The sequence below is a fragment of the Nothobranchius furzeri genome, chromosome 1, assembly GCF_043380555.1.
Source record: "Nothobranchius furzeri strain GRZ-AD chromosome 1, NfurGRZ-RIMD1, whole genome shotgun sequence".
Classification (NCBI taxonomy): domain Eukaryota; kingdom Metazoa; phylum Chordata; class Actinopteri; order Cyprinodontiformes; family Nothobranchiidae; genus Nothobranchius; species Nothobranchius furzeri.
The window spans coordinates 88,651,026-88,665,370 of record NC_091741.1 but is presented as its reverse complement, the minus strand read 5'-3'; the positions used below and the strand labels follow the sequence as shown (position 1 = coordinate 88,665,370).

At 44.9% G+C, this 14,345-nt stretch overlaps 1 protein-coding gene across 1 annotated transcript; it reads right to left on the bottom strand.

Annotated features, from left to right (window-relative positions):
- Window positions 1-1,887: 1,887 nt before the first annotated feature.
- Window positions 1,888-12,874, bottom strand: scyl1 (SCY1-like, kinase-like 1). The gene is made up of 18 exons (XM_015947003.3): window positions 12,599-12,874; window positions 11,954-12,094; window positions 10,656-10,778; window positions 10,340-10,566; window positions 10,153-10,243; window positions 8,785-8,940; window positions 8,440-8,598; window positions 8,206-8,313; window positions 7,885-7,998; window positions 7,650-7,805; window positions 6,885-7,073; window positions 6,694-6,769; window positions 6,330-6,533; window positions 5,821-5,963; window positions 5,658-5,741; window positions 5,266-5,571; window positions 4,945-5,023; window positions 1,888-2,242 (listed from the first exon to the last, which is right to left on the bottom strand). The coding sequence occupies exons 1-18, from the start codon at window positions 12,704-12,706 to the stop codon at window positions 2,118-2,120; spliced, it is 2,589 nt and encodes an 862-aa protein (XP_015802489.1). The 5' UTR covers window positions 12,707-12,874; the 3' UTR covers window positions 1,888-2,117.
- Between the last annotated feature and the right edge of the window lie 1,471 nt (window positions 12,875-14,345).

The following is a 14,345-nucleotide window of genomic DNA, read 5'->3' as shown; positions in this document are numbered from 1 at the left end:
CTCCAAAGAAACCAGAAGAAAAAATGTCATAGAAAAGGCAAAACTTACACATGGCCAACAGAGCTAATCCAACATGCAGCCACCCAGAGTAGCGCAGTTCTGGAATGGTTGGGACTGGTTGGGAACAGTTTCCTCTGTATGGTTGGGATCAGCTTTATAATAATGAGAAGGTGAGACAAACCAAAGCTGAATCTGACTGTGTGTTTTACAAAAGAGAAATTAACGAATTAGAGCAGGGAGTAGATTACTATCAGCATACGGCAGAGACCCGTAATAAAACGGTGTAGACTTTACAAAACATGCTTCAGAGCAAAGAAAGTCTCTGTGAGAGTCTGCAAAAACGTTCAAAGCAGGAGTCACTGCTGAGATACAACTTAGCTCAAGAAAAACAGAAGAGTGAAAACGAATATATAATCAATATTAAGTTACAGAAGGAAATTGGAGAATTACACAAGGAGAATAAAAATCTTTTAAACAAGCTGGAGAATTTTTCCTCCATGAAAAAGGAGGCAGATGAGAAGATGAATATTTTCAGGTAAAATATGCTGTTTTTTATACATAATCTTAACATTCATGGTAACAGTAATGATAACAAATATAATATTGAATACATTTTGCAGTTTTAAACTAAGATTTCTCTGGAAAATGGAGGAGATCTCATGCCACCGCTCCAGCCAGGCCCAGTTTCCACAGCAACCACAACCAGCTCATCATCAACCTCATTCAAACCACCTGTCTCACATTAACTCATCAGCTCCACCTGCAACACTCTCACCAGGACCAACACCAGGCCAGTGCTGCCCCCTGCTGGTGAAATAAAACCAGACACTACTTCTCAGATGAGTTAAATCCAGGATGAGTTGTTCCCATCCTCAGGGCGGAAGGATCTCGCTCCATCAAAAAGAAGCATATCATTAAGACTTTTGTTCTGTTCAGTGCACATGTGCTTGAAGCTGGCAGGAACGGACGTAATGGCGCAAATACGGAAAGCAGCTGTGGACAATATCAATTAACTCAAAGACCTATTAGATACAAATTGACATGATTACATCGGATTTAATTACTAGCTTCTAGATGTTTTGAATTTTTGTGCTGTTGTTTAAATACAATGAAAATAGGTTGTGTTTGAGTTAAAAACGTAATTTTAAGTATTTATTTGAAAATAAAACAGTTGCATAAAACATCAAAAGTTCACTTCTTAGAATGTAGCGGCAAATTTACGCATGTGGAGAGGTGGGCTGGATGCTTTGCTTTTACTGGAAAATAGATTTTTTTTCCAAAAAAGTCAAAAGATTTTGCCTGGTGAATAACCGTAAAAACTACCAGTGTGCATGAAAAATGAATGAAAATTAAATTGTGAATTTTTTACTTTATATTTTAGAAATAAAAAGGACGGGGGAAAACATTTATCACGTCTTTTTAAACGCGACTTACCTGCTTCACTTACGTCACTGCTTATTAAGGCCCGTCCAAAATTACTGTGGCCCACCCAAAAATGAAAACCTGACGCCGCGCCTGAGGAGGCAAACTTTTACTCTCATAATTTCAGACACCGACAGCAGACATCATTTGTGACTCAAAACTGGACTTTGATTTTCCACCAGTGTGTCTCTGTAACCACGCTGTTCCTTTTACAGTCTGCACCCACTCACAAACAGTAAGACAGTGTTAAATGTGCAAAGTAAAGACAACGCCTTGGTGGGTTTTCTTTGTAATGAGTGCATGCACAGCCAGAGCTGAACTGAAACAGTCCTCTCCATGGTGTGTCTGCGTACGTATATTGACAACATTCAGCATCTTATTACATTTGATTTAGAACTTTGATATATGTCTTTTAAAAAACAACAACATATTTTAAAGACAAGATGCAACAGGTATATACATTTACTGTATAACAGCAGCTTTAGGTTCTTTTCTTCAGGTCTGTTGGATTTCTGTCTCCATCTTTATCTTCATCAGTTCATTAATGAGGAAGGACAGAAAACCCAAAACCATCAGTTCATCATTGGCCAACAGGAACCTCTTTTTCCTCGTTTAAGGGACTCTCTCTTGGTGGACCCTCCATCTACTCCACCATGGTCCATGATCCAGCCTCTCCGTTCCCACTGGGATCAGAATCAGTCCAGTTTGCGCGCTCCCAGCTTTAGAGGACCTTTAGCAGCTTTCCTCTCCGCTCGTTTGGCCTCCAGCTCTTTCCTCCTCTCCTCACGTTTCTTTTTGGACAGCTCTGCTTTGCTGGGGTCTGACAGGAAACAGAGACGTGGAAAAAAAGTAGTAGATTTAGACTTGAGGATATTTTTTGTTGTTTTGTTTGGTCCTATATTTAGGACATCACATCCCATTTGCTCTCGCACTGCCTCCGACAGCTACCTGCAACTCCTGCACTCATGAACTGAAAACAAAAATAATCTAAGGACTTTTGTTTAAACAGAATCAGACTGCAGCTCATGTTAGACTGAGAACTCTGCTCTCTGAGATACTTTCACATTTACTGAGATGCAGCTTTGGAGGATTTACAAAAGTACCAAACATAACTGGGGCTGAAAAGATCCGAATCCCACAAACTAACAAGTAATAAACCGGGATCCCACACGATTCATCAAGTTAAAGTCTTCTAAAGAACTTTTCAAGAGCATTTTATAAAAACGTATGACCTATTTACAGCCCCATCGGCAAATAAAATCTAAATTCTTGAACTTGTGTTCATTTAATACTCAAAGAAATGTGGAATGTGTGAAACAAGCAGAGGTGTGAAAAATCTAAGAATATTTCAGCAGGCCACAGGAAAGTTTGTTTTGCAAGTTGTTTTTAACATTGGTTTGTGTTTTTTACGTTAGCTAGCTACTTATTCAACTCTGGGAATATGGGGAGTAGAGAGACTCTTGAACAATAAACAATTAAAATCACAACTCAACAGTTAAATGAAAGCCAACTCCTTGGGAGATGGACCTGCTGCGTTGCATTCTCATAATTGGTTCTGCCCATCTTTATTTAGGCTACATTATTTAAAGCAGTTGTGGTTGACAAATTAAACTTAAGGAGAAATGCTCTACTTGAAGTTAAAACAGTAGGGCTGCAGCTACCAAATATTTTAGTAATTTAATATTCTAAAGAATTTTCTGTCGATTAATCAAATAATCGGTTTGATAACCCTTTTTAAGTGTGGGGAAAATTCTACTGAGTTTTTTTTATTTAAAAATCCACTCGTATGATTCCTTTTCAGAAAAGGACACCTTTTACTAAACAACAACAAACCGTGTGAAAACTAATCAGTGCAACTGCAATGTCCCAGAACAGGGGTGCCCCATCCTGGAGGGTTTGAGGTATTTCACTGCTCTCACACACCTGATTTTAATCAGCAGGTAATTGACACCTTTCTGCAAAACTTGATGAGCTGCTGAACATCAGGAACTGAATTGGGTGTTTTGGAGCAGGTAAACAACTAAAAGATGCTGGATAGAGGCCCTCCAGGACTGTCCTAGAAGGAGGTGTATCTGGGATTGAAGGTCATCTTCTGGGAGCCATCCTCTACCACTGAATGAGGGTGCATGTCTCTGATAATTATGATTAATATCCTGTCTGTCAGCTCAGCAGCTCAAACGAACACAGAGCCACACTTCTGACAAAGATGTCCCAACCAGACTGGTCTGCGATATGAAATAAAACAAGTAAATTATTATTATTATTATCAGACTCTTATTACATTAGTCTAGTTCCCTGTTTCACATCTGATATTATTGCTAATTATTATTCCACATACTAAATAGTTTGGAATAATATCACTCACTTTTCTCAAAAGAACATATCTAAATACATCCACATATGATCTGTAGACATGACCGTATGTTTTTAACACGTTCAGAAGTAAACTACTGGAAAATGTTAATAACATTTGGGGATTTTCCTTCTGCTTGAGGAGTTCATTCATTATTAGTTTCACAATGAACTTGTTTTTTTTTTCCAGCCTCCACTCGATTGTGAATGTGCTACCTGCTAGCATTAGCATTAGCAAACCAGTAAAAATGATTTGAGGAATTTATGCAAACTACGAGTATTTGTTTCAGGCCCAAAATACAGCACAACTACGGTCCGCCGGGCAACGCCTGCTAATGTAGCAGTTTTCAAAATTGATGTGCGAGTGGAGAACTCTTGAGGCAGGGTTGACGATCACTTTAAGGCCCAAGATTTCAAAACTCTAAACTTTTTCAAGGCTTTTTAAGGTATTTCCAAATTCGTAAATTCACTGCTTGTGAAGCCTAATTTATACTTCTCCGTCTGCTTCGGGACGGAGACAGCCTTTATTCGTCCTTGCGAGCCTGCTGGAGCAACCTCGCAAGGATGGACGGATCTGTCGAGACGGAGAACGCAAGCTTGTGATTGGTCAGGACGCTGCTGTCGTCTACGGCGCCGCCATTGCGCCCTCAAAAACAGAGAGCTGAGAATATCTAGCGGCAGACACGGAGAAACTTGAAGAATACCTCGCAGAAAATCTCTAAAAATATGAAAGTTTTATTCATCCTTGACGGGAGGAGAGAAAAGATACGCAGCAAGCGTTTTATTCGTGGACGGAAATGATGAGAAACGTGGGTTTGGAGGTGGCGAGCACATGAAGAGGTGGAGGAGAATGAGAGACAAATTTGTCCGTGTCAAAAAGTCTATTAAATAAAAAAATAAAATATAAATACTATCTTGGACCAGATACATGACAGGATACCACAGAACAGCGCTACGCCCTCTGTTGTCCCGGCGGGGAATTGATTTGCGACATCCCCAGCAGACGGAGAAGCATGAGAGCAACACCTCTCCGCCTGTGTGTGCGTGTCTCTCCCTCTTGGAGCTGACGGAGAAGTATAAACTAGGCTTAAGACGTTTTAAGACCGTGTAGAAACCATGATAACGCTGTTTGCTTGATTGGTAAACAGACCCAGCTTTAGTGGGACTTACTCTGACTTCCATCCACCGACTCCCAACTCTCCTCAGCCCCCCAGTCTCCTACAGCCTCGGAGACCCAACCGTCACCAGTCTGTCATGAAGAAACAGAAAAACATAGCTGAACACTCATCTACTGTTGTAATTTTTAGTTTTAGCTGAGTGGAAATCTGAAGGATGACAAATGTAAACTAATTAAATGGAACAGCTGAGACCGTTTAATGTTTTACTGAACGAAGCAAACACAGACCAGAGAGCAGCGCTGTTGACTTAAACATCATAAAAATGACGTTTGAGACCGGTTTCCAGAAAGAAAATGATGCACCACTTCCTTACTGTGTTAGCAGCAGCGCTCCTCTGGGACACACTAGCAAACAGATCGTTCTGCGTGACTCCTTTCCCCGAGCTGTCCCAGTTGTACTCGCTGGCTAACCTCACACCTTCGGGCAGGTCTAGCATCGTACTGGTGGAGGTCACGTCTGTCTCCTCCTCCCCCCAGTCATTGCCCCAGCCCTCCTCGCCTGCAGAGCTCTGACCCTGGCCTTCTTTCTCATTGGACCAGCTATCATCAGCGTCCCAGCCTGAGCTGCTCCAGTCTGAGCTCTGTGTCTTCACCGCCATGGCGGACGACGAGCGGCCTGTCTGTGGATTGAAAGTGATTATTACCTTAAGTGAAACCTAACTAAAGCCGTTTTATCACTCATCTAAAACAGATCATCAGCTCCTACTCCTCTGCTGTTGCCCTTCTTCTTAGACGACGCTGTCCCCGGCCAATTGGTGTTCCAGTCATCGCTGAGCGTTTTCTCTGGCTCCTTAGGAGAAAGAAAGCACGACTTTAAAATATCTAACAACTGGCCACTCTACAAAAACGTTCTCTCTCAAGAAATCTACCTCCAAACTCCCCCAGTCCTCCTCGTCATCCCAGCGCTCTCCAGCCGCCTCATCATCCTGGTCTGTGAACTGATGGGACTGGGACGTGTTTGTGCGACCAGATGCATCGTGGTGAGTCACGGAGGCTCGAGGAATTGTATCTTCTAAAACATGAGAGAGAGGAGGTGACAAAACTCACAGGACGGGTTTTATACCAGCAGAGCTATATACATCGTGAGGAGCCAGTTGAGATGGCTCTGGCATCTGGTCAGGATGTCTCCTGGACTCCCTGGTGAGGTTTTCCGGGCACGTCCAACAAGGAGGAGACCTAAAGGGAGACCCAGGACACGGTGGAGGGACTAGGTCTCTCACCTGGCCAGGGAACACCTTGGGATTCCCCCGGAGGAGCTGGCCCAAGTGGCTGGGGAGAGGGAAGTCTGGGCCTCTCGCCTTAGGCTACTGCCCCCACGACCCGACTCCGGATAAGCGGATGAAAATGGATGGATGAAGAGCTGTATACCATTTTATACCTTTGTTTGTAGTTGATTCTTCATCTGTGGCACTGGCTTGATTGGTTGTACTGGCCGGCCCACTGCTGTCCGACGCTGACCCCCCGTCTGCTCCAGGAGTGTTGCGGATCAGTTTAGAGGTTAGCGAGGACATGCCGGTCACCGCCCAGCCGGCCCAGCTGGAGGAGGCTCCTGCAGGCTGAGCACACGACCCCACGTCCTTCTCTACAGGAGGAACAAGGAAATGGTTTCTGAAACACCCACAGAAAGCACATCCTCACGTTTCTCTACGTATTCTTCTATGTCCAATGTTTTTTGTTTAAAAGCATTTCTTTAGGGTGGCGGTATGATTCATCACTTCCACCCTCATCTAGCTCGCACGTACCGATCTCAGACAGCTTGTTTGGATCTTCTGAAACAGCCTCCAGTTTGGAAAGGAAGCTCTTGATGGCTTTAAATGTCTGACAGAAAACAGAACAGCAGATCAGACATCAAACAGTGAAAAGCGTCCTGAACACGTAATTAACTTCTCCCAAAGGTTAGGGCTCATTTCTCGATGTTTCTAATGTTCCACACCTGATCTCTGACGTTCTTGTTAGGGTCCACGGTTACAGCACAGAGGGTGGGCAGGATTCGGCCGGCGATCTCGGTTACGCTGTAATAGTTGTGTGTAGCAGCGAAGCCCAGCACACCAGCTGAGCGGGATGCAGGAAACGGGTCTTTAGTGGCTCGCGAAAAGGCTGAAATCAGAACTCGCTCTCGAGTCTAGGAAGAAAAGAGGAAGAAAAGAGCACGTCACCATTCTGTTCACATCGGCTACCGCTAGCTGCACACATCAAATTCAAATCGCTAGCACTAGCATACAACGTCCTGGATGGTACAGCTCCCATCTACCTGAATCCCCTTGTAAAGGCTTACATCGCAGCTCGGTCATCAAAGGATCGTCGGCTAGCACGACGCAATCCACTCTTTTCATGTGTCGTTCCACAGATGTGGAATGACGCATCAAGCACTACTAGAACAGAGGCTTCTTTGTTAATTTTCAAGAAACTCCTGAAGACCCAACTCTTCAAAGAGCTAGCATCAGCCCTGCACCCGTCCCCCACTCTACTGCACGCTCCATGTTTAATTTCCTTTATGACTCATTATGCTGCCTCACTGCCACCCAGGAGTGACTGATTAGTGTTTGTTGTTAGCCTCAAGGGCAACCTGCAGGCTTCATTATGACTCGTAAGTCGCTTTGGACAAAAGCGTCGCTAATACATAAACATAAAATGAGAATTAAACCCCCTAACCTGTTTAAAACTAAAGCATCACACGCTAAATACGGATGTATTTTACCCCAGCGTTAAGGTAGGAGGCAATCTTTCCCAGACAAACGGTGGTATTGCAGCGGATGGGGCCTTGCTCGTCTCTGGCCTGCAGCCGGGCGAAGTGCCGCATCAGCTCTTGGTTCAGGTTGGTCTCGTTCAGTTTGGGCGCCAACAGTAACATCGACTATAGGAGTTGTATTGGGTTAATCCAGGTGAATACAACTGCTTCTGTTTGGTGTTTTTATTTATTGCACACTGCTCACCTTAACGGTCTGTTCTCTGATGGCAGGGTTGGTGTCGGTGAATCCGTGAACAACATGAGGAAAAATCTGGGAATTAACTGCAGCCTCGTTCAGATACTGAATGAACTGCTCCATCTGAGTAACAGAGAACAAAAACAAGCTATCGTTATTAAAAAAATAGTGAATAATGTGATTTTTCCTCTGGTTTAAACACAAATGCAGTAACTGGTTGGAGTTAGAGCCCTTAAGCAGCAGATTCCTCCAGACTCCAGTGAAACTTCACTCTAATTTCCATCAAAACCAACGAGACAAGTAGGATGAGCCAAAGTACATGTCGCAGACCTGCTGCAGAAGGCGTATCCTCATGGCTCGGTCTGTGGAGGAGAACATCTTCACTATAACGGGAATGATTTTCTGTTGGTATTCTTCTGCAGACAGGAACTTCCCCACCTGGAACAGCACAAATCATCGTGTCAGAAGTAAAATAGGACACCTTATAGAAACAAAACTACATCGGAAACACAATCGCAGCTGCTTTCCCCCGAATGTTCAGCATCAGGACAGGCGAGGATTCACCTTGAAGAGCGGTGTGAGGATGACGGCGCCCGCGTTACCAAACTCAAAGGCGGTGAGCAGCTGAGGGAGAACTTTGTGCTTACAGAAGTTTTCAGGAAACGAGTCCAGATTTTCATTCAGGTCCTGGAAAAACTGCTGCTTCTCCGCAGGTTCCTTTATCTGCAGAGGGACGATTTAAACAGGTGGACTCTTGTTACAGGGACACACACACACACCTATAAACGTCATGGGGCTAAGTACTGTAGACTATACAAACAATAGCTCTTCCTTTACCAAACAAATACAATATATTAGTTTTCTTCCATCGTGGCAGGGCGCCACAACAAACAGCACTAGTTTGCTAACCTGGATCTCTTCCAGAAAAAGGTTGCTTTCCACAAAGCTGTTGCTGAGGAATCCTCCAGGTGCTCTACAGTTCTGGAGGAAGCGAGCTGGGTTTGGACGGGCCCGGGGATTGGCTCCAACCAGCTCACAGTAGTGGGGGACCAGTGATTTGGGGATCTGAAGACAAGAAAGATGCATTTTAAAGGTAAAGTCCCATTAGTCATCATCACACACTGGTGAATTTATATCTGCATTTGACCCATCCCCATGGGGAGTGGTGGCTGTGCTCTGAATCTATTTCATGATTTAACCCTCCTGAAAGCTGAGTGTCAAGTGGAGAGGCATTGGGTCCCGTTTTAAAAGTCTTTGGTATGACCACTAGGCCACAGAGAAGGTTTCAGCCTTTAATGCGAACAGCATAACACACAAACCTACGATTCCGGTATCATTTATGTTATCCTAAATGTTGTAGACGACATAAATACCAAGAAAACAAACACATTAACTTCACATAGTATTAAGGTGGTTTTCCAGGAGCACTACTCAGAGCAACTCGGGCCGATGCAGCTCGGCCCCACCACGGTTTCCATGGGCACAGTTTGGCATTTTCCCTTTACTTTCTCCCCTATTCTTAGTCCCTGCTCCGTTGAGGTACCTGCTGAGGCTGAGTTGGGCCGGCAACGTGATTCTGGCCACTGATTGGCTAGGGGGCGGAGTCACTGGTTGCTCCAGAGTTTTTTTGCTTTCTGTTTTTTTTTTGCCTGCGGCCATTTCCTGGTTCAGGGTCTGACAAAAAGCCATAAAACTGAGCAAAATGTCCAGCAACACCAACATTTTTCAGCTGAGTTGTGTTTCTGTGAAGCATACAAGTTACCTTTCACTGATCACCTCATGTCACTTTGTCACAAGCTGGCATGGGAACAAAACTACACTCAGACGGGCTGATTCAAACCAAGCTGTACAGAGCCGTTGTAGGACGAGTAGTGCTCCTGGAAAACCCACCTTTAGTGATATTTGATTACAACTGCAGGCTGCTGCACAGTGGTTAGCGCTGTTGCCTTGCAGCAAAAAGGTCCTGGGTTCATGTCCCGGCCTGGGGCTTTCTGCAAGGAGTTTGCATGTTCTCCCTGTGCATGCATGGATTATCTCAGGGTACTCCAGCTTCCTCCCAGTCCAAAAGTCAGGTTGATTGGTCTCTCTAAAATGCCCTTAGGTGCGAGTGTGTGTGCACTTGGTGGTTTGTCTTGTGTGTCTCCGTGTTGCCCTACGATAGACTGGCAATCTGTCCAGGGTGTACCTCACCTGTTTGCCCAAAGACTGCTGGAGGTAAGCATGGATAAGCGGGTACAGAAAATGGGTGGATTGATGACAACTGCAGAGAAGACAAACCTTTCCTAAAGAACGGAGGGCGGATGTTCGAGTTAGTGGCCCGTTGAACACCTCCCAGATCAGACAGCCTAATCGCCACACCTCCCCGGCCCTACAGAACAAAAAAAAAAAAAAAAAAAAAAAAGCACAACCAGGTCAACACACCTTCCACAGAAAACGAGACCCACTTACAAACACCTTTCCTCACCATTTCTCGGCTCCGCTGTTGGACGTGTCAGGTGGGTCATACTTCTCCATGTCCGGGTTAACCGCTTTGGGGCTGGGAAGAGAAACCCCGCTGGGGTCGCCCTGCTCTGGGGTCACATGATCGAGGGCCCCTAGCTTCCACTCCCCGGCCCGATCCACAAACACAGCCCAAATGCCCAGGTTGTTATGAAGCAGGTGGCAGTCGTTGACCAGGAAACTCACAGCTTTCTGTGAGGGAAGACGCACAGAAGACAATGAAGGACAGCTTCCTAACAGAAACGATGAAAACGTAACAGATACATGCATCCCGTTCTTACCACTATCTGATGCATTCCCCAGGACACCTCCAGCTCTCCAGAGCCGCCCGTCTCTGCTTGGGCCTTCAGGTGAACTGCCAGAGGAGTCACCTGCTCAGTCACCAAGTAAAGACTCTTGTCCGTCTGAAACCACCAGCAGGATAAACAAGTGGGATCAATGGGATTCCTTCTAGTATGTTACACAGAACTGACCTTTGTGTACATTGGTTGAGACACTCTCACCCTCACCAAAGCCTTTGCATAAGACTGTTAGACAGCAGGATGGTGGTGGACCTAAATAAATCTACTCAGCAGTGACTGAAGGTCTGAGATGTTCAGCTGTTCTCCAAACTTCTGAACATCAATCTGACAAAATTGAAAGGCAGCCACAGGAATCCAATATGAATGCTTGAGACAACGACAAAGGTGGTCCTATTACCTCCTTTTCTACAAAACAGGACTGGACACAGACCCTCATAAACCACAGATGCTACCAACATCATGTACATTCCAGAATGTCCTCAGATATTCTTCCTTTAGGCGTTTCCCTTCAGGGATCGGGTGTCAGCACAGTGAATCACCAGGCTGCCTGGCTGTTCCAATCTTCTTCTGATATTCCTTATCCCTTCTCTCTACATGTCCGAACCATCTCACTCTACCATGTATGACCTCATCTCTACAACATCTAAAATGAGCTGTTCCTCTGATAAACTAATTCCTTTTTCCACTCCTAAAGAGAATTTTCATTTCTGCTGCCTCTAAATCTGCCTCCTGTCTCCTCTGTAGTTAAATAAAAGAGATCGACACAGTCTGTCAAACAATAATAAATGTATTATTCTTGTTGCAACGAAAGAGACACAGCTCTGAGTTATGGGTCACAAAACATCCCTTAACTGAACTCACACCCCATGGAGTGTCCAGCCTATCTTGTAAACAACAGGAGATAATATGTCACGTGTTATGAAAGCATCCTTGAACTAGCGTCTCACTGATCCCTCTTTTTGTAAACATGTCTGCCTTCCTCACACACTTCACCCTCAGTTCTCCATTAGTGACTCGATGTTGGTCATGTGATTGTAATGATCCAGGTGATCAGTGTACTGCAGCTTATGCTATACTGCGTGTCCAGCACTAGAACGAAAAGCTAATTCACTCACCTCTCTCTGAATATTGGCATGCAGAAACAAACAAAACAAAAAACAGCAGATATTACATATATGATCACGTGACAGCTCCGCGGAAAAAAGACCTGACTGCCATTTTATTCATGAACTTGTGGAAGAAAAAAATAATAAATTCATTTTAATTAAAACGAATACCTCCAGTCCATCCACATAAGCCAGGATATTTGGGTGACGCAGGGTCTTCATTCGTTTGAAGGCAGCTTTGGCCAGCTGTGTCTGCTGCTCTGTCCCCTGAGACACCTCGTAGACAAACACAGACACTGGATCTCCTGTAGTCTGATAGGACAAGGAACAGGGAAGCATTTCCATTTAGGACACACATCCAAAGCTTTTAGGGTGGCCTTTCATGTGACTGGAGGTGATGGAGGAAGTAGATCTTGTGCTGAAGATGACGAAGACGATACAGTTGACTGTCTCAGTTTCTCACAGACAGTAATTCTAACAGGCTGTTCCAGATAGTCAGCTAAGAGTAAGAAAACGCCCAAAATGTGTTGGGTGAACTAGCTTTTAACCGATTAAAAACAAGCTAGCTAACTCGGATAAAAGGAGGTGACGTGGCGAGAAATACGTGTCAATGTGACACATCGAGCCGTAGCTAGCTCACGAAAGAGAACAAAGACAATAAAAAATACATTTGTACGTAGTTACTGAGTGAATCATTAAATGAAAAAAATAAATAAATCACCAACAGTCCTGACCAGTATGACAATTTCAACTCGGAATTATGCTGGTCCATAGGCCTCCAGAAACAAACTAAGGCTAAATGTTAGCCGCTGTTACCTTTCGTTTCCCGCGATGTAGCGTCCATATTCCTGACTTCTCTGGGCTGTCCGGGAGAATTTCATAAGCAAAGTCTTTTACGGGATCCCTGGCAAAAAACGACCACATTTTCCTTCCCTCCAAACCTCATCAAACACACACAACACCAGCACAAACTACCGCTGCAGGTGATGCTAACTGGACCTAGGAACTGCAAATTGGCACGCTTGAAAATTAGTCCGTAGGATCCGTTTCTGCAGATAGGTTCCGGTTTTAGACGGGCCTCAAAACTTTGACATATTAATGTGAATTCCATGAAAATGAATTTCTGAACGAAAAAACATTAATACAAAAATAAAAAAAGCCTTCAAATCAAATTAAAAAGTTAAAATGTTGCACCAGCAGCTCTGGGTGGTAGAGCGGGTTGTCCAGTAATCGAAAGGTTGAGGGTTCAATCACGGCCCAGAGAATGCTGCTGTTGTTTCCTTGGGCAAGACGCTTAACCTACCTTTCCTGTTGGTGGTGGTTGGAGGTAATGATGGCGCCTGTTCTAGGAAGCCTCCACCTCTGTCAGTGAGCCCAAGGGCAGCTGTAACTACAATGTAGCTCATCGCCACCAGGGTGTGAATGGATGAATAATACTGTGCTTTGGAGTCCACTAACACAGAAAGGTGCTATACAAGTCCATATATCCACCCATATTCAGCCGCATGTTGGGTTGCTGGGGCAGAAGTCAAGTCCCTCCAGCATGTCCTGGGTCTTCCATTGGGTCTCCTCCCAGTTGGATGTGCCCGGAAAACCTCAACAGGGAGGCATCCTAACTAGATGCCCGAGCCACCTCAACTGGCTCCTCTTAACATGGAGGAGCAGTGGATCTACTCTGATCTCCTCCCGGATGACTGAGCTTTTCACCCTATTTCTAAGGGAGAGCCCAACTCATTTCAGCCGCTTGTATCAGCGATCTTGTTCTACCCAAAGCTTGTGAGCATATGTGAGGGTAGGAACGTAGATCGACCGATAAATGGAGAGCTTTGCCTTCCGGCTCAGCTCTCTTCACGACAGATCAGTACATCTGCTTCACTGCAGAGGCCGCACCAATCTACCTATCGATCTCACACTCTATTTTTCCCTTGCTCATGAACAAGACCCTGAGATGCTTCACTCCACTTGAGGCAGGACTTGATCTCTGACCCCAAGAAGGCATTCTACCCTTTTGTGATTCAAGACCATGGTCTCGGATTTCGAGGAACTGATTCATATGCCAGTCGCTTCACACTCGGCTGCGACTCACTCCAGCAGAAACTGGAGATCGTCTGATGAACAGGACCACATCATCTGCAAAAAGCAGACCTGATCCTTAGGCCACCAAAACAGATCCCCTCAACCCTTTGGCTGCGCCTAGAAATCCAAGCTGTCCATAAAAGTTATGAACAGATTTGGTGAAAAAGGGCAGCATTGGCAGAATCCAACTCTAACCAGAAACGAGCTCCAATTACTGCCGGCAACGCGAACCAAGCTCTGCCACCGGTCATACAGGGACCTAACAGCCAGTATCAGAGGGCCAGGTACCCTATACTTCTGAAGTATCCCCCACAGGGGCATGGTCAAATGTCTTCTACAAATCCAGAAAACACATGTAGATTGGTTGGGCAAACTCCCACACACCCTCCAGGATCCTCCTAAGGGTATATAGCTGGTCCAGTGTTCCACAGCCAGGATGAAAACCAAACTGCTTCTCCTGAATCTGAGGTTTGACAATCTGAGACCC

Bases quoted from the DNA above. Each gene is read 5' to 3' on its own strand.
- scyl1 (XM_015947003.3), bottom strand. From the start codon at position 12,706: ATGTGGTCGTTTTTTGCCAGGGATCCCGTAAAAGACTTTGCTTATGAA. The intron at 12,095-12,598 runs GTAACAGCGGCT...TTGTCCTATCAG, and splicing joins TACATCGCGGGAAACGAAAG to ACTACAGGAGATCCAGTGTC. The intron at 7,074-7,649 runs GTAAAATACATC...TTTTCTTCCTAG, and splicing joins CCTCCTACCTTAACGCTGGG to ACTCGAGAGCGAGTTCTGAT.